Source organism: Malaya genurostris, chromosome 1, assembly GCF_030247185.1.
Source record: "Malaya genurostris strain Urasoe2022 chromosome 1, Malgen_1.1, whole genome shotgun sequence".
NCBI lineage: Eukaryota > Metazoa > Arthropoda > Insecta > Diptera > Culicidae > Malaya > Malaya genurostris.
The window spans coordinates 94,034,675-94,061,843 of record NC_080570.1 but is presented as its reverse complement, the minus strand read 5'-3'; the positions used below and the strand labels follow the sequence as shown (position 1 = coordinate 94,061,843).

Genomic DNA, 27,169 nt, shown 5'->3' with positions numbered 1-27,169 from the left:
CGGTCAAACAAATCTATTTCGATTATTATTTTAAGAATCGAAGAAAAATAATTTTGAAGAATACCACAGTATTATATATGATATTTTGATTGATATGAGAAAGGCATCATTACACCACTAGGTGGATTAAAACAGGTTTTTATACCTGGACTGCAATTTCTTGCAGAAGTTTTTGCCTAAAGGTAACTCGGTCGATATCACAAATAACGCGTGATATGAAGATAAACAATTTTACTAATGTACGTTTTTCCTAAGAAAATGGTCAAAAAAGCACTCTATATTTTGTTCTCTCATTCACTCCATTTAAAAAGGCCACGCTACACACTTCGTAGCATTATATTACTTGATTTAAACTTTCCATAAAGTATATGTATGTGCCATTTGGTCTGCGACCCTGCTTCCTATTAGTAGTTAAAGTTATTGTATATAAAAGTTCAAATGTTAAATAACTTTTTAGGGAAAAAGCCAAACCGTGCACAGTCTTCAACAAAAATGGGTAATTTTACGTTTTTAGTCATTGTCTCGAACATAGTAGACACTGAAAGTAATTGCGAAAAAAGTTATGTACAAAAAATTGATTTTAAGTGGTTTCAAAAGAAAATGCTTCATATATCCTAAACTATATGCGTTAGACCTTCGGCTTCTTCGGCAAAGTTTTTTCTCGTTAGAAGTCCTAAAACTTTGTAGAAGACATCATTTTTCTATCTCTTAGGGGAATAAAGTTGTTGAAATGAACTTTTATCGTAGTAGGCTTTGCACATTTTTTATTGTGATCAAATCACGAGGTATATTTTTGTGAATGAGTTCTCCAAAGGAACTATGTATATCGGATCAACGGCTTAACAGCTAGAGAATTAAGTTCACGTTTTTGTCGATTCAAACCACTGTGCATCTTGATGATATCAAAATCGGAACTTCAAAATCAGCTGATTGCAACGTAAACAAACAAACAGTAATACATTTGTTTTACGGGTTTACCTTGTTTAATGCACGAAAATTAGTGAATTTTGGGTCGACTCTCTCACAATAACTTGTCGGTTTACCTAAAATACAGTAGACAGTGTTTTGGGACATCAAGTGGAGATAATTTCCACAATTTGAGCGTCGCGATGAGTATCAAAACATCGCAGTGTTTGGGGCTCGAAACGCGAAGGGCTCAACGTAATCGGTATACTTTCAAATGGCTGGTGCTCACATACCGGTGTCAGATTGGTGGATTCAATCAATTCGCTGAATCACACGACAAAACGCGAAAGCCACAAATACTTTCAACCGATTGCGAAATATTGCTACCTGCGGCATTCGATTCATTTTCACTCTGGCTAGGATTGTGATTGTGATTTTTGAAGAATGCGAAGAAAATTCAACTAAATATTCCAACGATTCCAAGCGGAATTGTTTACATTCTACTGTCACTGAGAAAGAACACTCACAGAATAAATCAAAACGTGAAACTTACCAGGTAGACTTGAAGTAAATTCACTGACGTCTCGAACGGCCGACTGTACGGGTTTTGTTTTTGACTGTTTCTGCTTTGTGCGATGTTCGTTCGTCACGGTTTTGCGAAACTACTCGAAATAGCGACGGACAGTCGCTGTGTTATCGCAAAAAAACGGAAGCAATCGCGCGGACGGTATCGGAACTAGAGCTGTGCGCCGCCGCGCCACGCCGCCGCCGCCGATAATTTCGACACGCCGCCAATTTAAGAAAAAGATGATCAGCGCGCCGGTTATCACATTTTAATCCTGCCGCCGATAATATTACATCAGCCGAAAAAATGATTTTATCAATGTGGAAAATTGTTTACAGTTTTCATGAAAATTCATTGAAAATTACAGTACAGTTACTTTCCTCCACTTATACTGAAAATCAGTACTACCGATGTCAACCGAAGCCAATGTCATTTGATTCATAGCCTATTTTCTGTCTTTATTTAAAAGGTTTTGAGCTATTGGCACATTATCGGTCGCGACATCTGAAAATGAAAAATGGAACCAAGAAAAGGAGGGTTCTACCGAAAAAAATAAATAATGTTAGGTTTTTTCCGATTAACATTTTTTTTTTAGAAACCAGTGTAGTGTTGATTTCTCAGGTACTGGAATGTTTAGTGATCGAGTACCATTTATTTTGGATACTTTATTTGTTATTTCCGGGCATTTGAAAAATGGTATTGAACAAAATTTCATGATCCATTCTAAATAAACGTTAGTTTTCGCACAATAGATTAAGATCAACGTTACCAACTCAAAGTAAAAACATTTTCTTCTACTTCTACTATGACTTTTCAAATGAATTTACCCGTTTTTATAAGAAATCGTTACAAATGTGAAGTAATTAAAATTTGAATTTGTTAATTTGATATTATTTTTTATATCTGAATGAATTTGAGCGCCAAATCGATTTTATGTTAATTACATACGTACGAAAAAGATATACTTATTTTTTGAGTTGATAAAACGATTTTTATACATGATAATTATCAACTATGTAACTATGTAGCGATTTGAAAAATAGTTCCGAATAAAACTTCATATTTCTTGCTCATAATAAAAAAAATCTTTTGTATATGAATGAAATATTTATTTAAACAATAGTCAACCATCTCCAAATATCGCACTTATATTCATCTTAATTTCTCCTCTAATTCGATGCATTCGAAAACATTTACCATCTCCATTCACTACGTTGGCTTTAATAGATCACATAAATATTAGGATCGTTGATTGTAGGTCGACAAAACAATAAGATAGAGAAATTGTCCTGTGTGAATCAATATTAAAATTTTTAATATGTTTATAATTGATTACGCCGAATCGCGCCGCCTCCGCCGCCGATGTTTTCAGGAAATAGCGTCACGCCGATTCGCCGCCGCCGCTGGTCAAAAAGACGTTTCAGCCGCCGATGTTGACAATTTTGATCGGCGCACAGCTCTAATCGAAACTGTCTCATACAGAGACAAAACGTTACGTGAGTTATTTATTGTTTTCTTCTAGATTTCTCAATATTTATAAGCATGCGGAATCGCGGAGATCCAAATAAGAAAAATAAATAACAGTGCAGTGCGTAAAAAAGAGACGGGGAACGGGTATAGCGTGATGGATAAGTTCGATTCCCAACCCCGCACATAGGATCAGAAAACTTTTCTGGTCCGAAAAGGTGAATGACAACAATGTTAAAACCTCTATAATGGAAAAAAAAAAGAGACGATAGAAGGGATGATTTCCACATTTTGGAGACCAATTTGAAATGTAATCTAATCTATGAATTATTTGTCGCTCATTTTAGGTTACGATTCAGTTCGATAGTATATTCAACGGTTTTCGTTATCACGTAAAGCCTTTACACGGAGAACCTGTCAATCATAAAATTAGACAATTGCAATTGTTGATTCTTAACTTAACTGTTTCAACTAATAAGTTATTGAATTAAGGCTATCGTCCAAGTACCATGCGCGCGGGTTGTTTTAGGAAATTTTCGATGGAAATTTCTAAAAATTTGACAAAACCAAAAACATACAGACCTTTGAAATACTTTTATCTATCTACAGGGTGAAAATGACCTTCGGCGGCCTATAAAACTTGTATGGAAAATTGGATCAAGCGTTGGCATGCATGTATTGCCGCAGGAAGAGAGTACTTTGATGGCGATAATAATGAAATTTATTGAAAATTGAAATTTTGCGTTTTTGCCTTTCTCATATAGAAAGGTTATGCAATCACTGTGAAAACCGACTTTTGAACCGAGGCCCGGAGGGCCGAGTCTCATATACCATTCGACTCAGTTCGTCGAGTACGCAAAATGTCTGTGTGTGTATGTGTGTGTGTATGTGTGTGTGTGTATGTGCGTATGTGTGTATGTAACGTTTTTTGCACTAACTTTTCTCGGAGATGGCTGAACCGATTTTCACAAACTTAGGTTCAAATGAAAGGTCCTGTGGTCCAATACGTAGTTCCTGAATTTCATCAGGATCCGTCTTCCGGATCCGGAAATATACGCCCTTATTCTGAATAACGATGTATTGATTTTTCGATCGAATCATAGCTATCTTTGATTTTGCTAGCGTTATGGGGAATACAAATGGAATACGAGGGAAAAATGATACGACGTTATTCATAATAAGGGAGATAGGGTAAAGTGTGTTAAAAATTTTATACCATCACTAAAAACAGCGAAAAACCATAAAAATTTTCTAAATCGACCTCGAATCTTTTCCAATTGATAGTTTTTATCAGAAGACGGTCAAACAAATCTATTTCGGTTATTCCTTTAAGAATCGAAGAAAAATAATTTTGAAGAATACCACAGTATTATATATGATAGTATGATTGATATGAGAAAGGCATCATTACACCACTAGGTGGATTAAAACAGGTTTTTGGTAAAGTTTTGGTTGCAGTTTTACTTGATAATAAAAAGAGACAATTAGAGTTAATAATTTTGAATAGCGAGCACTATTTCTTCCCTCTGTTGGGAAGAAATTGGTTGGATATTTTATTCTATGATTGAAGGAATCAATTTTGTGGTGTTTTTTCCATTAAGAATAAATGTACGAGTATTGCTGAAGACGAAATTATACGCTCTTTGCAATATAAATATGGCGGTATATTTGACGATGATTTTTCTTCTCCTATTAAGGGCTATGAAGCCGATTTAGTTCTAAGGGAAAATGAACCGATTTTCAGAAAAGCGTACGAAGTGCCGTACAGATTACGGGAAAAATTACTAGAGGAGTTAGAAGCATTGCAAAAAAATGGGATTATAACACCCATTAAGACAAGTTTATGGGCTTCTCCCGTAATAGCTGTTATGAAAAAAGACGGCAATATTCGTTTAGTAATCGACTGTAAGGTCTCCTTAAACAAAGTTTTAATCCCAAACACATATCCTTTGCCTACAGCACAAGATGTGTTTGCTTCCTTGGCCGGTTGTAGTGTGTTTTGTTCTCTGGATTTAACTGCAGCCTATACACAAATCAAATTGTCCAAGAAATCTAGGCAATTTGTTGTCATTAATACTTTGAAAGGACTTTTTACTTACAATCGACTCCCTCAGGGAGCTTCCTCAAGCGCTGCCATTTTTCAGCAATTTATGGACAGTATTTTGAAAGGGCTTGATTATGTATATGGCTATTTAGACGATGTGTTAATAGCAGGGAAAAATTTAGAGGATTGCAAAAATAGATTAGAAATTGTTTTGGACAGATTAGCGCAAGCTAACGTAAAAGTAAATTTCAAAAAATGTAAATTTTTCGTTAATAGGCTTCCATTTCTTGGGCATGTTATCTCAGGTGAAGGACTTTCACCGGATCCTCAGAAAGTTGATACAATCAGGAATGCTAAAACGCCAAGTTGTGTTACAGAACTGAAATCCTTCCTGGGGCTAATAAATTATTACAGTAAGTTTTGCCAAATCTTTCATCAATACTGAATCCGTTATATGGGTTATTAAGGTTAATTAAGGTTCAAAATTTGTGTGGGATTCAATCTGTGATAAAGCGTTTGAGTGTTGCAAAAGGCATTTGCTTAATGCAAATATTTTAACCTTCTATGACCCACATAAACCGATTATAGTATCGGCAGATGCCTTTTCATACGGGCTAGGAGGGGTCATAGCTCACATAATCAATGGAGAAGAGAAACCAATATCATTCACATCATTTTCTCTTAATCCGGCTCAAAGATCATATCCCATTTTGCATTTAGAAGCGTTGCAATAGTATCAACGGTGAAGAAGTTTCATAAATTCTTGTTCGGCAAAAAGTTCACAATCTTCACGGATCATAAACCACTTTTAGGAATTTTTGGGAAGGCCGGTAAGAACTCAATATTTGTAACAAGGTTACAAAGGTTCATTATGGATTTAGCAATATATGACTTTGACATTTTATATAGAACATCAAAGGAAAACGCAAATGCTGACTTTTGTTCAAGGTTTCCCTTGTCACCTGAAGTACCTTATAATGATGATAGTGGTATTAATAGTATAAATTTCTCATCCAATCTCCCTCTAGATTTTTCAATACTTGCTGAAGAGACAAGCAAAGATAAATTTTTGAGGCAAGTCTCGGATTATTTACAAAACGGTTGGCCTGAACGGCTAGATAAAAGTTTTAGAAATATTTATTCGCAAGCATATGACTTAGAGAGGGTTGACGGTTGCTTACTTTTTTAAAGTCGTGTTGTTATTCCAATATCTTTAAAAGATAGGATATTAAAGCTTTTACATTCAAATCATATTGGCATTATCAAAATGAAACAACAAGCTCGGAGGAGTGTATACTGGGTTGGTATTAACAAAGATATCGAACAATATGTAAAACATTGCGATATTTGTGCAAAGATGGAAGTCGTTTCTCACCAAGATAAAACTAATAACTGGGTGCCCACTTTAAGACCATTTAGTAGAGTACATGCGGATTTTTTTTATTTCGAAAGAAATGTTTATTTATTATTAGTGGATAGCTACTCTAAATGGCTGGAGGTCGATGTAATGCCTTACGGAACGGATTCAAAGAAAGTGTTAAAAAAGTTTACTAGTTTTTTCGCAAGATTTGGATTACCAGACGTAGTGGTAACGGATAACGGCCCACCTTTCAACTCACAACAGTTCATAAATTTCTTAGAGAGACAAGGTGTTCATGTATTGAAAAGCCCTCCTTATCACCCACAAAGCAATGGTCAAGCCGAACGTTTAGTAAGGGTAGTGAAAGATGTGCTGAAAAAGTTTCTCATAGACCCAGACATGCGCCAGCTGGATTTAGAAGACAGACTAAATTATTTTTTGTTTAATTATCGTAATAATGTGTTGACGGTGGAAACAAAATCACCATCAGAAAAAGTGTTTTGCTATGAACCTAAAATGTTATTAGACTTGATTAATCCAACAAAAAGGTATAAGAATCAATTAGACAATACTAAACGAAACTTAACTTTAATGACAAAAGCAAACAAAACGAAAATTTCAGATTCAATTGACTACAAAGCAGATATTTTTGCGAATCTAAAGCAAGGGGACAAGGTTTACTACAGAAATCCCAATAAACTAGAAATGATTAGATGGTTGGAAGCAATTTTCATTAAAAGAATTTCAACCAATATCTTTCAGATTGCACTCGGCGCTCACATAGTCTCGGCCCACAGGGGGCAGATGAAGTTGCCAAACTATGATGGACAGAAACGCAATGTGGCGATTCGTGTTACGAGTCAGGAAGAACGAAGAGGAACTAAGAGAACTAGATGCATATCTGAAGAGGAAGAAGATTTCAAAGGATTCGAGTCAACTGGGGAGGCACCTACTCCAGCTAAACGTGAGAGACATCCAGTAAAATTGAAAGCAGCAATAACAAGAAAACGTCATACTTCGAACGATGCATATGATAACAATCGTGCTAATACACAAAGACTCAGAAGGTCTAATCGAGTAAAAAAGAGAAATTTAGAAAACGATTTCGTTTATACATAATAAGTTAGATATTTTGCTTTCGAAATTAAGTGTAATTTCATATTGTCAAAATAGTTTCATATGTTGTAAAAATATTGTACATAGATTCTTAAGAGAGAAGGTATTGTATTGAACTAATGTTTATCTATATAACACACAGTATAGTTTTGTGTGTAATCGATTAAACCTGAAATCGATTCAGGTTAGACCTGTCAAAAGTATCGATTAAGTAGATATGCTGAATTGAAATAAAATGATGAGCTCTTATAATTGGACCATCGACGTGAAAGGTTGTATTCTTTTAACCAGAACATTAAAGTATCAACAAAGGACCAAAGAGCTGATATCTTAACCAAACCTTTAGCTCGACCAGAATATGAGATACTACGAGGACTGTAGGGTTTGGAGAGAGGAGGAGTGTGAAAGTTTAGCTTTCCAAACTTACTGGCACCACTGTGAGGATACACGTTCTTTTGTTACTCTCTTATGTTAGTCATTACGTAACTGTACTTTATAAAACGCGGTCGAATAAATGTTACCCACGAAGTATTTTATTTTTATAGTATAAACCCAATGAAGTTAAAAATGAAGTTATAAAATATATAATTTCAAGGTTCTGGGTCGCCCGGGTTGGTGGCTCAATGCTTAAGGCACTGATCTTACAGTCAGTTGTCGTATGTTGGAGCCCCGACATGGAAAGACTCTTATTGTCAGTAGGATCATTTCTACCAGTGATGGCCCAGCACACGAGCCAGCTCTCATACAGTCCGTGTGCTGTACCTTTTCAAAAACACGCACACGAAGTCTGAAGCACACGCTCGTGTGCCGTGTTGCTACTAGATCGAGAGTCGTATGCTTCGAAGAACCAGCTCGCGATGCTGACTCATCTGCTGGCCCATGAGCTGGAATGGGGAGCTAGCTCGTGAGCTGGCTCATGTGCTAGCTCACGTGCTGAGTTGAGTGTCTGTTTTTGTTTTTATTTAATAATGTAATATAATTTTTAAGCACACAGTGTCCGCTCTTGTATTGTCTCTTGTCAGTAGGTGGCACACGCTCCTGGTTTTGGGGCCTGTGCGGGAAAATGGGATACTGTCTGCGTTGAAAGCCGAATGTTATCCAACAGCGATTTTGTATGTCTGCAATGATGCTGGAACGATATGAACGAAATTGTTTTTCCATCGTACTATACATAGTGACTGAAAATTGATTATTTTGTTGAATATTAAACGCAATAACACACACGCAACAATACATTGTAGAACCATCGTATCGAACTCAACTATTTTGTTTGAAAATATTGAAAGAAAACTCCCAGTTTGTAAGAACCGACACAAGGCAATTAATTGATTATTATAACTCTCATGGGATTGTAAAAAAGTAATATAAATTTATTGATAGCGCATAACACACTGTCTAGCACGCCAGTTGATTGAGTTTGTTTCAGGTGGGATTTTTTGGGATATAATTACAACTACCGAGTTGTACTATTCGAAACATTATATTTAGATCCATTTGTTTTATATTCATCAACAATTACTACTTTTTTTATTCTGTTTTGTGTTAGAGATATAAACAATTCATAATTGATATTTAGTGGTATACTGTACCGGTAATGTATGAATTCTAAATATATGTCAATATTCATTTGAGCGTATGACAGATATTTGCTCTTCATGATATCGCTCATAATATGGCTAAAGAATATTTCTATTAACTATGAAAAAAATGAGAAATAGGAAAAATCATATGTCAATATCGACTGATGAGAATTGACTTCAACTTTGGCGATTTTTTGGAAAATATTAGCGAACGTTATGTTCGTCATCTGATGAGTGATTACCTTAGATGCATTTCAAACCTAACTGAATTAAATGATATATGCAGTGATAGCAAAATACTGTATAATAATGGCTGAAGTAATGCTGTATATTGCATTATATTGTTTCTTAGTTATTTATAGGCTTTATTTAGAATTCCTTTCTCTCAGTATATCATAAATGGTATTACGCCTGAATTTTATATAAGTATAACCCGTTTGGTCTATTCAAACCCACACATGTTAGTATCGAGAAACAACGTTTAGTTTGGTCGTAAAACGGTACGAGTATAAACAACACTTCAAATATGAGGGAACATGATCTACTGTTTGGCAATATTCAACGAGGGTGAACTGTGTTTACGATAACTGCTTTCATTTCTTCAATTTCTCTCGACGTCTTTCATACAAAACGCAACTAGATGTAAATATGTATATAACGCGATATAAAAATATTGAGTTGTTTTATAGGATGCATCTTTCTCTGTTCATGATTTTCGGTTGGTCGGTTGGCTGGAAGGATGGACTATGAAATGAATGTAGTAATTAGACCGCCTCTAACTCGCCTTCGGTGAGTATCATCGAGTGGATGTCAACAGCTGAACGTGTTTTCCGAGGTGGTTGTGGAGGTGAAACTACGTGAGGACCGACAAAAACAGAGTTTTGCCGTGGACGCATATATCCTTTATATCCTGTTAAAAGATAAAGTTTGATAAATCTGCTCATTCACAAAATGCATAATATATACCTCCAGAGCAAACCGACGTTACTGTGGATTGTAGACCTAAAGACATTTTGGATAATGATGATCTCTGAAATAAAACGCAATGTAAGTGATATTTCATCCGACTACTTCTAAAAATATCTTGACATAATTATATTGTTTACACCAGCTAAGTAGCTATAAGCTGGCTTTTCTAACATTTAATTGTCTGAATAGGATTGCTACAACCACCAATACTATTTTATCATAATTATTAGTTTTTGTATTTCGCAGCATTAAATTTCTAATGAGTATATAGTTTGTACATAGTAGTATTCTTTAGTACCTGTGGTACGGGTGGTAAGTCCAAATTTAGATCCACCAATGGACACGAACCTCTGTGCTGCTGTATGAACTTCGGCTGATAAGGTTCTAACATTCGAATCTTTCCCCAGCGATGGAAAAAGAGACCGATTGCACCTATCCATAGTATAAGTACAAAAATTACAATAAGCGCTTCCTCTGGTCTTACAACTATGTTTGGTCCGGAGCCTGCAAAGAGGAAAGAAACAGAAATTAAATATTGTCTGTAACATGTGACATATTAGCACTCCCTTTAGAAAAATAAGTTTATCTTAAGCTAACCTTTGGTATACACACCTTGATCTAAATAAAGAGACAGTTCCTACACAAATCTTACATTGTCAAAGAAAATTATTGTGATAAGTATATAAATAATTGATCCTAATCGTTATCAGGGCAGCCGAGAGGGAGGGGAGAAATGGAGGAGTCCCCTGGGCCTAGGCATTTTTTGGGGGCCCGGATATTTGAAGATCTAAAATTGCTTTCTATTATTCGTAATGAAAGAATATTAGAGATAAATACACACTTGACATGTAAATTATTAATGTTAAATTAATGTTAATTCGACGATTTTCCGATGCCCAAAAGTTTTTAAGAAACTTTTTTGCAGTCTCCCCGGGCCCGAATTTTCTCTCGATGGCCCTGATTGTTGTACTGAAACACATCAGCAATGTGGTACAATAGCACTTGAAATCGATCAGCCAATTCTGCAATCAAGAGCAGAATGTTTAAGTTTGAATAAACCACGAGCGAAGTGAGATGGAACAGGAATCCCCTAAACAAACAGAGCACAACGTTGGTTTCTGGTAGCAGACAAAACGGTGCTCAGGAGTTGACTTTGTGATATAATCTACATACATGAGTGGATACAGTTTTCCATTGCCACCTTCTCGGAAGATTTAAGTATGCTTGGTTACCTTCATTAGCAAGTCTAATTAAGTAAATGAGTTTCGTATAGTAGTACTTTACAATTAGTTTGATTTGAATTAGGTAGTTTGTTTTAGGGAATGGGAATAAGGCAATTAAGAGTGTGTTGGTTAAGATTTTACAAGGGAAATTTAGTTTGCAATACGATTGTTTCTTTTAATCGTTCCCGAATCACATACATCTTGTCTAGATTCAACTAAACGATCTTTACATCAACTGAATGATCTTCTTTAATATATATCCTTCGTTAAAAGTATGTTTCTAATCACAGTTCGTTTGGCTGTATTTTTATTTAATTACATTCCTTTTGTGGAAATTGACCTTCTGTTTAAACAGACTTCACAGCCAATTCAGATCGTACAGAACCATTGCATGGCTGGTGCTACGATCCTACTGACACTAAGAATCCTTACAGGTTGGGGCTAAAACATATGACAACTGGCTTGTAACACCACCACCCTATGTATTGAACCACCAACTCTTGTACTTGTATTTTCTTGAACTGTGACGAAAAGTCTTCGCTAGATATGAAAGAATGCCTGGCTTGTAACCTATAAACTTTGTTTTCGTGCACAGGAGCGAAGAAAAGCTGAACATATAAAAAAAGGGTTAGAACGTTACACAATGTTCATCTTTGGAAACGATACTGTTTGTTGTAACATTAAAATATCTTATTAACTTATCAAATAGCACAAACAAAATTAAACAGTTCTCAGAGCGGTTCAGCCATCTAGGAGTAAACAAAGTGAGTTCTACTATATTTTACTATTTCAGGTACCTCCGGAACTGAAATCCAAGAACCGACCAAAGTTGGTTCGTATAGCCATCAACTTACAATTTTTGCATAGTGTTTTGAACGAAGGTTTGAAATTTGATACACGTGTCATCGTGTAATTCTAGAACCGGAGGTCCGATCTCAACAAAATTCAGGAGTTTTATATGGGACCACAATACCATAATATGGGACTGACAGAAACGCGGATTAATTAAAGCATTAGGAACAATGGTTAAATACATAGCAGGTAATCCCGATGGAAAAAATTTAAAAACTATACAACTAAGCCTAGAAATGCTACAAGATCAAACAAACAAAATAGTAAACCAAATGAAACAAATCAATATAAATACTAGTTTCCGAAACAGAATAAACAATGTTAAAAATATCATTAAGAAAATTAGTTTTCAAATATCATTGATAAACAACACACTTACTATTACAGAACACATTGAGTTAATGTTCAGCATAGATTCTCTCATCCATATACTAGATGACATAGCAAGTAGAATTTTCTAAACAAGATCTATTGAACAAAAATATACTATCGTTAGAAGAGAAAGAATACATCTTTCATAGATTAACAGCATAAAATGAATTCATAGATTTTTCAATTCAGTTTCTGCAACTTCAACAAGCAGCGAAGACAACATTGTTATGTATGTATGTATGTATGTATGTATGTAGGTAGCCACCATCCTAGCTGGAGTCTTGCTCTGCATGCGGTTCCACTCGACAGTAACTTCAAAATTCGTTACCAATCTAAATTCAACATACCGCTGTGTGATGGAGCCAAAAGGGGGTGGGCGGTCTCGTAAGCCGAGTGACCTACGTGAAAAACCGCGGGGAGCAAAGAATCTCCTTCCAACGGTATGATCCAATAGATTGAGTAATGATTTTTGTTTACTTGTCCAGCTTTCCACTAGATGGTTTGTTGAAGAAGGGCGCGTCAAATATTTTACAACTGTTGGAGAGAAATGCATCAGTATCGAAAGACTAACACCTTTCCTCCTTGACTCCGATTGGCACTCCACTTCATTGTCCAGTTGTAACTTCAATGATACCCTGATGCGATTATCATGTATTGTATATAGTGCGGAATATAATGTAATATAGCATAATAAATATAACATGATGAAATGCAATATAATATAATATAATATAATATAATATAATATAATACAATATAACATAATACAACATAATATCATATAATACAATATAATATAATACAATATAATATAATATAATATAATCCAATATACTACAGCATAATTTAACGTTTGAAATGTCATGATGAATTTGCAGTCATCCTAAATATTGTGAAAAAAAAAAGGAAACGCCCAATCAATGATTCAATCGTAATATTGAAAATGAGTGGGAAATCAAAAATAATAATTATAGTGATTAAAAATTATAATAATAATATTAATAATAGTAGCAATATTTTAAAAATATAACTTAATATAACAGTAATAGAATTGACTATATTTTGGAAGCTCCCTACTCTGTGTTGGTAAACTACTGCTTCATTCAAATGAATCCATTATTCGCAGTCCTTTCAGAATGTTACTGCAAAAAACTTTCATTTTGATATGGAAAAATTGCTTGAAAATAAAGTAGCGGTCCGCCGTGATTTTCCATTCCTGGGAATATGTTTCTAGAAAAGTCGAAAAACGGTTTCCGACTGGTTGAGACTTCGGTTCCTTCGAGTTCGATCACGACTTCCTCTTCCTTCCAAACGAATCGCAGACAACTGCTCGAAATAACTTTCTATAGTATTTTCCCTCTGGTTCACACAATATCCGGCAAAAGAACTTTCAGTCTATAATCACAGTAGATTGTTGGGTTCTTTTTAGAGGAGGACACCGTTTATTTCAGTTGGGTCGCATCTTCGTCCTTTGATTCATCGTCACTGCGTTGGTGGTTTCAATTTTTGTTGGCTGGAATCATTGTTGTGTGATATTTGTAATATTTTGTCTCTAAGATACTTTCGGTGTTTTGTGTTTGTGATATTTAGCTGTCTCGTGCTCACAGGAAAACGGAATGGATTTTAAAATGTCGGTTCTGTTCAATTGAATTTCACGCACTATTTTTTATATCGAAATGCATTTGCTTCATAAGGGGGCACTCTATGAAACGGTAATAAATGTGGCCTATTTTCACTATTTTACTGTACAGAAACTGGAGAAGGAGGGAAAATTTCCATCATTTGTAGATGTACTTAATTATTGAAAATGATACTTATATGCAAGAAAAACAATAGTCGAAGCCAAAACGTAAATGAAAATAAAAACAGACATGTGCGCCTAATGCAAACCGGTTACTCGTAAGCAAGTTCTTAGATATCGAAAACTAATAAAACAGTCGAAATGGGCGGGTTGAGAAGAGGGTAAAACGGTATAGTACATGGAATCCCGGGCCAAACAAAGAAAAAGCCGATTTTTTACCGTGAAAACTAGAGCATCTAGAGCGATACACTTGACCCATCGATCCATCGACATTTTAATACCTCTTGAGAAAAAAAAATTTTGTCAAGGCCAGTGGTTCAAAAGCGCAATTCCACGCTCTTAATTGACAACTCATAGAAACCCTTTTTTTGAGGTACAGTACTTTCAGCAAAGTTGCTCAGAATGATAGAATGATGCTCAGAATGATAGTTGAAATAACTGGTGTTGTTATTGAAATAAAATTCTGTTAGTTGAAAAATGAATCGGTTTTATTTGTTTTAGACATTGCAAATAGTTGAATCAACTCGAATAATGTTATTGATTTGCGAAAATAATCAAAATATACTTACTGATTCACGTCATGATCTATTTGAAATAAGTTCGGTATGTTGAGATTCATGAAATAAATATCGTTGTTAAAATATAAACAGTATTTTATATTGACATGTAATATCATTAGGGCTGGGAAAATCACCGATCACTGCTGATTTCAAGCGATTTTAACCGAGGAATAAATTATCATTACGAAATCAGAACTGACCTGATCATGTCAAGTCGAGATCAGTAAAGAATTCTAAAAAAATACTTCTGATTCGATCGGAAATGATTGATGTAGAAAAACGTTTTTAAGCAGCAAAAGTACCTGGAGGGGCGAGTAAATTAGCAAAATTATTAAATTTACCTAAAACCTGAGTATTGAAAGATGATGCCTTCAAACGGTTGAACTAAAGTTATGCACTGATAATTTTAGTCAATTTATATGAGTTTGGGTGCATCAACCGCTGGGAATTGGAATTTGGCGACGGCAATTCAAACGCGCCATTCAATCGCAGCGCGTTCTGTGTGTTTGAAACCCTTCGCTCCTGTTACTTTTATAAATTAAATTCACGTCAAAAAGCGTTTTATTGCTAATGCATGAACATCATCATCGGTATCAAACAACTGGAAGTAAAACAGTCTGCTGGAAGTAAATCAATGATCGAATTTGAAGCATAAAATTTTGCGCATACCTGAAAGATTACGAGATGATTATTCATTAACATTCTCTAATTTGTCACCAAATTTTTTCATCCTAAACAAGGTTAATTTTATCACAACACCGCTGTTAGATAAACACTTGTTATGGAATCATAAATTTCTCAAATCAAATGAACACAATTTCACCAAATGCTTCAACCATCGATATTGTTTTCATTGACATTTTGAAGCGACGCGAACAGATTTCAACTGAAAAAGTTGTTGATTTTGCATTGCGATTATTGCTTTGCTTTCAACTGTCTCCGGAATTTGACAGCATTCAAAACAACATATTTTTCAACTACTTGAATATATGCAAATCAAAAACCATATTGGTTGAATCAAAAAGAAATTAGTTAAATCAACTATCGCAAAAATCAAAAATCTGCGATATCGCAATTTTATTATCGAAGGGTTCTCCACTGAAAATTCTTGCTCTAAGAATCACACCTTCCAAAGCAATATTAATTAAGAGAGACACAAGAGTATCACAGTTTCACGTAACTGGACATCACACATTACACTTTCTAATTCTACAAAAAAAAATTATCGTTCATCATCAAAACATGTTTCCAAATCCACAAATTTTTGGTTGATTATAATTTCAAATATCTTCTCTTACAGTTCTAACATGTTTATAGGTCTGTAAAACGTGTGCTAGTGATGATATTTTCATTCCACAGCGTGCCTGGTGTCTTTACCATATCAGAAAAAGTAGATGCCAATTTCAGTTTGAGTTCGATTTGTTACCAATAAGGTGGAACATATTTTAAAATTCTTTACACCGCTTTATAGATGAAAATGTTCAACGTATTTTCTTTTACTTTGTGATTACTGTGAAAAAATCAAAAATAAGTTCAATTAGTTAACGTTTCAGCATTGATGGGTGCTCCTCAAGATAAAAGATATTAAATTATTTGTCATTAATATGTCAATACCCGAATAAAAAATATTGTTGAAAAACAATACGATTTGTTGTTACAAAACCTGCCACAATTTTGCTTTGACCATTTAAAATATTTTTAATGTATTGTTATACACTATTCAATCAACTGTGAAAATGCTTTTTACAATTGAATGTATAGGTTGTTAAGTATCGTAACAATTCAAATCATGAAGTTTTCTCATACATGTTTTCTTGGAAAACAATAAAATGTATAGTTTGCATATTGTTTGAAACACCACGTGTACAATAAATTCAATTGTAGAATCGTAGGAACAATATATTGAATCGTTGGAAATGAAAAAAATCTTGTCAAGATACAATAAAATGTATTGTAACTCATATATATAATTGTGAATCAATTGTTTATGCTGTAAAATCAATGGTTTATTTTTTTACGGGTATTTACTTCACGCACTAACTCCGCATATTTCGTTTCAAAATGTGCACGATTCAAAAATCGACTCGATACTTTATTCAAGAAAAAAAAAACCCTGGATAATAAATCCAATCTCACGCTCTTCAAATATTTAGATTAATGATTATCATGCCCACTTTTTTCCTGGAAAGTTCACTTGTTAGTATTGTAAACTGACAAAATATAGGGCAATTGCATCTAACATATATCAATCTATTTGGTCTATAATCCATTTGCTCTTTTATCTTACCTTTGTTTCGATTTTCGGAAACTGGTGTTCTAATGAAGCTTTAAACTCGTGTTGGGTATATTATACACCTACTTTTACTAAGGGTTGCAATATGTGAGAAAAAGGTAGAAGCTAAGACGAATATGCGTACAATAACCCTAGCATATAAACATCGATTTTCTTTGACTTTTTCTATTATCCTGTCAGCATCATGCAGAAGAAAATGCTTGCCGCATGCTGCGTGCGTATGTGATTACCATATTCTGCTTTTTGCTAAATCAAGATTTATTTTCATTGCACTCGAGCATATCTTATCCTCTTTTCTTTTTTCGTGCAGCAGTAAGATGAATATATTTATTTTGATCCTGGCATTTCCATAAAACATAAGTGTTTCCTCACAATTTCGTTTATCTTCAGATTATTTGTTAACTTCTATGCTCTGGTGGTTCTCGCGTTTTTAGTGGTAATTCTATTGTGTATGTGTTGTGAATAGCAAAACGAAAATGCCCGAATCGAAATATGTATACATAGCTGCAAAACTGAGGCTATGGTATCGTGAGATATAAAAAAGGTAACGAACGTGGTGTTAAAATATTTTATACACGATTCGTTTTGTGCCTTCTTCTGCAAGAAGTGACGGTGGTTTTTTCCGTTTATTGAGTTACGATAGTTTCCATTACTCTGAATAATTCATAAATGTGAATTGATTTAGCACTAGGACATCCTAGCACACTAGGATTTGGGAAAATTGATCATGGAAAAACTATAAATCTTGTGATTGATTGATTGATGATTAGAAATATAGTTGAGAAGGTAAGTCATTCGCTAGTGGCTTTCCCAAGAACAGAATGTGAGACGTTTTCACGCGTAATTAATTGTGTCGCGTCGAGCAGTTGTGCGTGAGAATTATAGCTTTATGTTACACTATTTTTATTGCCGCTAATTTCTACTGTATCGTTTGACTTTTATTGGTATTTTTTTAGCAAGTAACGACCAGAAAAGATAAAGATGTAGGTCTTACTAAACTGCCGGTGGCGGTAGTGAGAACTACATTTGCTTCTTAACCATACCCGTGGACTCGGGTTTTAAACTCGGCCCCACGAGTAGAAGGTAAAATAAATTTCATTCCTTCCTTCCGCTCTTGCACATATGAGCTTGCGTAGTCTAGCTTTGCCGATCTAAGTTTATGACTGATTCTATCTAGAATATCTATCCGCCTTTCGTTTTCATATTTATTCGATAAGGCTCATCGCAGACTAGGTTTTATAATGTGGACGGCTAAATATTTGACTGCTGTATACTGTTCAAAATCCTTATTCGTTCAAATTACTTATTCGTTCAACCCGAATACCATTCGGCGGCTTAGAAATCCTCATTACTTAGATTTTGCTCATAGAATTAAATCGATACAACAAGGATTTATTCGCTCCGTTCTTTGACGCTTACGTGGAAGAATCTTCACCAACTACCAAGTTATGAATGTCGCGAGTTGCCATTTGGTTTAGGAACGCTACAAGTGTGATGGAATATGGTAAGCGCTTTGAATGATACGATTGTCTTTTTAGGCGTTACGAAGTTCATATCAATGACTGACCTATTTCCGATTGGCTATACGACGCAATGTGTTATAAACAGGTGAGGCGAAGGACTTGGCTTACTGGTGTTGGAAACCAAAACTTTGTAAACATTTTCAATGTGCTTCGGTATGACGACATACATGATAAATAAACATGCTCTGATTCAATGGAAACTAGATTGAGTGGTATGACGAAAGCAAACACCTGTTGTTGCAAACACTAATGTCGTTTTCGCTTGATGCCAAACCTAACCCAGTTTCAACTCTAACAGCTGTCAACCCGTTTGTTTGAAGCCAGTTTTGAACTTAGTTTCAACGTTGTTGAACGGAAAATCGTGTCAGTTTCGAATCTGATTTTGATAGCAGGTTTGCTCAAACTCCCGTTGCTAAGTGCGAAATCAACACAGTTTCATGAAAAGTGTTTGTTTGATGAAACTACCCTGGGTCAGTTTCAGTTTTCTCAAGCGAAAACGACATAAGAAACAAACGTATCCTCAGCCAGCCGTTCTTGTTTTATTTATTCTACTGTACGTTGCCGTTCTATTTTTTCTATATTAATATAAACAGGAATAAAACGCTGCTGTGGCTGAAAGTTTCTTTTGTTATAATTTCCGGATTTAAATTTTAAAAAAGAAATAAATTATGCATCTAGAACTAGAACTCTACTGAATATGCCCTAAAGTGCTTTGTTTGTCCCACCTGTTCTACCTCATTGTATACGACGTACCAACAATGGTGCGAAAAGTTCAAATTTAGAAAAAAATGCCCAGAAAAGCATTTTGTGATGTTCTATTTCGGGTTGATTTCGCAGGGGCGAGACTGAAAATTGAACAACGCAACGACCGAACAGTGATGGACAGGCTCCGTTCAATTATGTTTACAGGGTCCGGCACTCGAAGTGTAACCAACTTCAGACCTTCGAGCCTGGCGTCAAGGTAAATGCGACATATTATCGGGAAAGTATTCTGGAGGTTGCTTTGAAGCCGTGGGCAGACAAACATTTCGGTGGCAGAGCATGGACGTTTCAGCAGGACTCGGCACCGTCTCACAAAGCTCGAGTGAACCAAGAATGGCTGAAAAACAACGTTCCGAACTTCATCACGTCCACACAATGGCTCTCGAATTCACCAGATGCGAATCCAATGGATTATTCTCTTTGGGCCATTTTGGAGAGCAAAATCCGAACTAAAAGATACACCAGTCTCGAGGCGCTGAAAAAAGTTATTGTCCGCGAGTGGGCCAAAATACACCTGCAAGTCACATTCGGGCAGCTTGCGATTCGTTTTTTGCCGTCTCAAGGCCATAGTCAAGGCAAAAGGTGGTCATATCGAGCAAAAGTGAATTGATTCTGAATTTTGTATTATTTTTACACATTTTGTACTTTGAATTGAGTAAAAGTAATTTTCCAAACTGAATTTATGGTTTTTTTAATTGGTTTACACTTCGAGTGCCGGACCCTGTATTTCAAAGTTTCATTATACATTTAAAGCAATTTAACTGGCATTTTCTGGAAAAGCTAAAGTCGCGGGTTCGAGTCTCGTTTCAATCAAATGCAGAACAAATCTGTGTTTTTGTTATATGGGGTACAAATAGAAATTCAAACAGGTAAATACATGGAATGGATTGCATCAGATATGTTTTGGAAACATCAATTCCGTACAATTTTTTCATTGGATCGCTTCACACCGAAAAAATGACTGAAATAATAACTCTTTACATCTAAAACAGTCGTTCCATTGTGTTAACTCAACGTGCATATCGGAAAAAAATATCGCAGCTAAAAAGGTACCATCTGATAATACTATTGATTTAACCCCTCCTGGACTTCTTTTTGTAAGGTTATTTGAAAAGCAAAGTTTACGCCAACCAGTATCAAATTATTGATGAACTTAGGGCAAACATTCGTGTTAAAATCGACGCTATAACACCCGAGATTCTCGAAAAGGTAATGGCAAACGCAGAAAAGAGGCGTCATTTTGAATTGCTAATAAAGGTGGCCACTAAGTTAATATTGTTTTCAAAAACTAGTCCAACAAAACTGAATAAAGATACAACACTTATAGAAATCGTTTGTTTTTTCTCAAAGTTATTCAAAGTTACCGACATAAAATATGGAGCACCCTGTAGGAAACGGGTAAGTGGTAGCTGTATAGTAATTGCGTACCTTTCGGCGATTTTAAGACACGAGTATAGCATCAACACGAATGCCTAAATATTTGATTCTCTCTCTAATCATTTATATGTACGATACACATTTTTAGACTTTAATTTACTAACACCTGTGTAAAGGATTGCTTTCGAACGAGTCTATGCTTGTTGAAATTGGGTGAACCATATCCTAGGAAATTGAAAAGAGAGAAAAAACCTTTTCAATCCACCTAGAGGTGTAATGATGCCTTTCTCATATTACTTATATTTTCAAAAACATCACTAGAAGATTCTGTCAAGATTTGTTTTTCAAACTTGAATCAAATCAATAAGTTTCTTTGGTATAAACTACCATCATCTTTCAATTCGTAAACACTTATACAAAATTGAACAAAGCACGCTGTGGGCTAGGCGGTGGCGTTTTCTTCTTCCGTATCGATGCGTACCGATAGTGTATAATTTTGTATGACAGTTTGAATGTTTTGATCCTCATTGCCCTATAATTTCGGAACCGGAAGTAGAATCTGGATAAAATGGCGCCGTATCCTTAAAGATACTGAGAGCTTTAATTGATTTGTGAAAATCGGTTTAGCCGTTGCTGAGAAATCGAAGTGAGTTCCTGTTTTGGAGCTTTTAATCACTATTACCGGTGCGTTCGGAAGCGGAAACCGGGGACTAGTAGTCCCAAAGTAAATATATTTATCCACTAACTAACAAGGTCTGCCAACAAGATGAATTTACTAGTAAATTTTATGAAAAATTGCACTTCGTTTCGCCATCACTTTTGGAAAAATCCTCATGAAATTGATTTTTTTTTCACTTATCGCGCTGTAATACCGGAATCAAACGTCGGATCTCGATCAACTTTTCGGGACTTTTCAAAAAATTTTAAGACCTTTTATTTGCATCTTAGTTTGTACAAATCGGTTGAGAAATTTCCGAGAAAATTGAGTGCGCATTTTCTCATAGATTTGCACATATTGGCACTTATTACCGTTCTCACTTCCACTTTCACATTCACTTCACTTACATGTCACTTCACTTGATTTTCCCTATTACCAATATCACTCATAGTGAAGTGATCACTGTAGTGGAAAAAACTCATTTTTTTCAACGAAATGTTGATGGCATGATGTTCATAATGACATCAAGTTCATCCAAATAATTACTTTTGTCTTTGAAGCGACTTCCGTACTAAGGACCTAAATTCAATTCACTCGATTTTCACCGTGAAGTGATACCGATAATAAGGGTCACAATCACTTCACTTGGTTTTCACCGTGTAGTGATACCGGTAATAAGGGCCATTGCCCTGTAATTCCGGAACCGGAAGTCGGATAAAGATAAAATTCAATTGCGAGCTATGGGACCATAAGACCTTCCGTTTGAATCTGAGTTTGTGAAAATCGTTCACGCCATCTCCGAGATAAGTGATAATTCCGGAGCTGGAAGTCGGATCGGGATGAAATTTAATAGCGATCTATGGGACCATAAGACCTTTTATTTCTGAGTTTGTGAACCATTTAATCTGAAGTTGTGAAAATCGGTTCAGCCATGATTTTTATATAGGGCATCAGTGGGAGTGCGATGCGGTGTCCTGGTGCTGCTCTAAAATTGTATAATTTCAATGTGTTGTTTGATACGTATAGTTAAAAATTTGGTTGAAATAGTTATTTTGAGTGACAGTGCAAGTGTGGCAAGTGTGTGTTTAGTAGTGAGAGTGCTATATATTGAATAATATTGATCAGCAAAACTAAAGATACAAAAGCGGCGAAAACTGAGAATTTACCGCCCCAAAATTCAACGATGTTAACCTGTTAACTGATCGAAGCGCCGTCTTCAATGTCATTGTCGGTGTTGTCGGATTTCTATGGAATGTGTGAAAGTTTACAAGTCGATCGTGTCATTCGGACTGAAGGGTTGGTATGCATCGGACCCATTAGCGAGTGTTTTTATTTTATTCTTTCAGTGGTCGTGCTTCATTCCGCGTTACTGACAGCAGGAGAAAAGTGATACTGGTGAGAACGTTCCTTGGAGATATTTTATATTTTTCTTACAAATTATATTTGTTCTGAATATGGAAAATCAGGTATTGTTGAGATCATATTGTTTACCAAAACATATCCGGATCTCTTTCCCTCCCTACTAACAAATCTCCTATCCCGTGATGCTCGTGGAGATACAGTGGTACCCGCGGTCTCTAGAAACAACGAGTGTCGGACTAACATTCCTTCCTTTCCCTCAGTAGCACAGCCTTTGGTCGTAGACAGCGTAGTTATTGATCATTTAATAAAAAGTGGATATGCACATTGAAAATGATTTGCTTCTCCCAAGCTTCATTTTCTTGGTTAATTGTCGGTTCAGCCATCTCTGAGGAAATCGAGGGACATTACTTGTTACATATACACATACTGGTTGTTCCTATCCCCAAGGTTACTGGAACGGATAAAGCCGAGGAGTACCGTCCCATTAACATGCTGCACACGCTGGAAAAAATTTTGGAACTTGTTGTTAAAGATCAGCTGATTAACTATTTGAACTCTAACAGTTTGCTAATACCGGAACAATCGGGATATCGTAAGGGTCACTCTTGTGAAACCGCTTTGAACCTAGTATTGGCAAAATGGAAGGAGAAAATCGAAGCCAAAGAGAGTATTTTTGCTGTGTTCTTGGATCTGAAGAGAGCCTTTGAAACAATTTCAAGACCTTTATTGTTGCAGACATTGCGGCGTTTTGGCATCGGGGGAATGGCACATGAATGGTTTGAAAACTATTTATGTGGTAGATCTCAAAAGACTGTTTTTAACGATGTAATGTCTAGTTCCCTCGGCAATTCACTTGGTGTGCCTCAGGGAAGTGTGTTAGGTCCTATTCTATTTATCATGTATATTAATGATATGAAGCGAGTCTTACGTTTCTGTGATATAAATTTGTTTGCTGATGATACTGTTCTGTTCATTACGGCTAGAGATTTCAATGAAGCTGTTGCACATTTAAACGAGGATCTAAGTTCGCTGGATCGATGGTTAAAATTTAAGCAACTGAAACTAAACGTCGCGAAAACTAAATATTTGGTTTTTTTCTGTCAGCACCGGTCATGACGCCAATGTGGAAATTGATGGTGAAATTATTGATCGCGTTAGAGAAATGAAGTATCTTGGAGTCATAATTGATGAAAAGTTAACATTCAAATCTCATATCAATAACGTCATCAAGAAGATTGCCAAAAAATATGGTGTATTATGTCGTTTGAAAAATGACTTAACGACCCATAGTAAGATTCTTTTGTATAAAACAGTCATTTCACCACACATTGACTTTTGCCCATCCATTCTGTTTCTTGCTAATAACACACAAATCTTGAGATTACAGCGACTGCAAAATAAGATCATGCGATTAATTCTAAAATGTAGTAGATATACCTCCTCAGATTTTCTACTGAACGCATTACAATGGCTTTCAGTGAAACAGAGAATTTACTACTTAACCATGGTATTTATTTTCAAGATATTAAATGGCATGCTGCCTCGATATTTGTGTGATCGAGTTGAAAGAGGAACTGATTTGCATAGGTACAATACTAGAAACGCGTCTGATGCTAGAACACCAAGCTTTTTGTTAGCCAGATCGCAAAACTCATTGTTGTACAAGGGAATAAGTTTTTTCAATTCGATGCCAAGAGAGACCAAACGCGCGGCCTCATTGGTGGAGTTCAAAAAGTTATGTATTTCACACATAAAGTCCGCTTTGTAAGCAAATATTTAGTTAGTTAGTTCAATTTTTTTAGATTTTTTATTTTTTTACGTATTACGAAGATTGTATTTTTTTTGTTTATATATATTATTGTGAGACGTATTAAGTTACTATGTTCGGTATGATGATGATGGATTTTTAGTTTGTTTGAGAGTTAAAAATAATGAGCAGTCTACAAACGTTTGAGCCTCGCGCGCGAAGCAGGTAGTGACTATTTGGAAAGCGAACAGGACTGGCCGAAGAGCCTTAGCATTCAGTGTGTTAAGTTTGCTCTTGACCTTGATCGCAAGGTTGGATAATTATTTAAGGAATAGATTCGGGAAACTAATTGGGATCGACAGTTGTTGATGGAATTGGGCTTGGCTCTGCTCATCCGCAGTCTCGTTACTCCATCGTAGCTGATGTGTGTAGCGATGAACTGGTCCGGCGGGAAGGGCCAGGTGAATTACTGTCTGATACTGGTAAAGATATCGGGTTCGATTCCTGATGTGATCAAGGATCTTCCCGGGTTGGAAATTTTCTTGATTAACCTTGGATAGTAAATCCGAGATATTTGAATGTTATTTTGTGGTCAGTCGTTCTTTTGAAGAAGAATCTATACCTGCTAGATTAATCAGATCGTTTTCTTTTGTTTACTGGTTAAGATATGTGCAAAAATATTAATTATCATTTAGATAACTCGTTCTGCTCACACCTTTGTAGGGGTATGAGGTGGGACCATCATCATCATACACACAAAGAGACATTTGCTCAGTTCATCGCGTTGAGTCGAATGATATATGACATTCGATCCTCCGGACCTCGGTTCAAAAATTGGTTTTCACAGTGATTGTATAGCCTTTCAATATGAGAAAAGTAAACACAGTTTTGTCGATTAATTCACTTATAAAAATATATCTTCGAAGTGGTAGCCTTTTGATCTTCGAACTTGATCAATAACACAATAGTAGCTTTCAAACGAGTATAATTTAATTGAAATTGGTTAAGCCATCTCCTAGAGAACTGAGCGGATAGAAAAATGTTTGATAAATGAACATACACTCAGACGTTTTCCGATCTCGTTATGTTGAGCGGTTTATAACACTAACAGTATTCGGCACTCAGATAAAAAATTGGGTTTCCAGCTATTATATATTCTTTCTATAGAGGAAGACAAAAGAAATTGGTAATATTTACAATGTTGAACACTTTGCTTCTCATGGTGTAGATTAGCTATTGGGTCTTTGAAGTTAAATAAAAATTATAGAATAACTGGAAAATTATAGAATAACTGGACTTTTGATCGGAGCTTTGAAGAACCCTATTCTTAATGTTTAATGATCAACATTGATATTTCGTTTTCTTATATATCGCAGCGTCTATTTGTATAAGAATCATTTCCATAACTAGTACTTCAATAAACTTCTACTAAGCAATCATTTCAAACAATATTCAAAAACGAATGCTTAATGTTCGTTTCGGGCAATGAAATCAATGAATAATATGCCATCGCACAGAATATCGATGATGATGATTGTTTCCTTACCTTTTCAGTTTTCGCCTACAATTCCCGAAACAATAAGTCTGCTATGTGATTATTGACGCTTACCTTCTAAAATTTCCGAGGAATTATATACAGTGCTTGTTTCTATCAGATCAAATGAATCAGTCGCTGTTTCATGAACCTCCACGATCACTTTTTCCGGTCCCTGAACCCAACCAGTATCCCATTCTGTAAATTGAATAAAAATTAAGAAGTGTGCATTTTTTCTAGCAACCTTCGAGAATCACTTACCTTGCACCTCTTCACTGTTCTTTGACTGTTGGTCATGCTGGCTATAATAATCCAGTTTGTTCTGCAAAAGAAGAAAATATTTCAAATCAGTATATTTATGACAATGGATTTAAGAGGACATCATAGAAGTTATGGAAACGTTTCTGAATCACATTTATTAATATCTCTTTCGCTCGTGCCAAATCTAACCCAGTTCCTACCATCTTTTATTTTAAATTTCGTATTGCTTTTAACTTTCTTAGTAGCTTTTAAAATGCCTTCAAAATATCTGTAAAAAAATCATGCCCGACGGAAATTCCATAAAAAGTCAAGCAAGCAAAAGTAATCATACATAATCGTTCCACCATAAGTTAACTTCAGTTTAAATTCAACCTTTTGATCTCTGATTCTGTTCCAAAGAATAAAACGATTTTCGTATCTAGTTCGAGAAATCGGATGGAAAATTACTTTCCTCTTTTGATTCGTCTTTTTTTTTTGCTGAGGACGTTGTATTTAGCCTGTTCAAGAAAAAAAAGCCGCAGGATAAATCGCCTTCATTATGAACATTTGCAAAAGAGAAGCGAAAACCGAAAAGTATCCTAACCGTAACAATCCGACTTGTTTTCGAGGCGTGGTGAAATTTGTTTGTGTCAAGATTTGTGTTTCTATTTCGTTTTCGTTTGAGAACTTTCCCGATAAGTAAGCAATAACAAGCTTATGACACAAACCAATTTTGGTAACAATGGTTTGGTTATTAACAAGATTTATAGAAGCACTAACGAAAGTTTCTAATAAGTGTTAAAATCAGATACAGCTGTTCTATTAGGATCTGCTGATCGGGTTGTAACTGACCCAGTA

At 35.5% G+C, this 27,169-nt stretch overlaps 1 protein-coding gene across 1 annotated transcript; it reads right to left on the bottom strand.

Moving 5' to 3' along the window:
* Nucleotides 1-8,952: 8,952 nt before the first annotated feature.
* Nucleotides 8,953-26,389, bottom strand: LOC131425104 (uncharacterized). Its single transcript, XM_058586699.1, has 5 exons — nt 26,333-26,389; nt 26,147-26,269; nt 10,306-10,511; nt 10,005-10,068; nt 8,953-9,948 (listed from the first exon to the last, which is right to left on the bottom strand). The coding sequence occupies exons 3-5, from the start codon at nt 10,396-10,398 to the stop codon at nt 9,803-9,805; spliced, it is 303 nt and encodes a 100-aa protein (XP_058442682.1). The 5' UTR covers nt 10,399-10,511; nt 26,147-26,269; nt 26,333-26,389; the 3' UTR covers nt 8,953-9,802.
* Nucleotides 26,390-27,169: the final 780 nt, after the last annotated feature.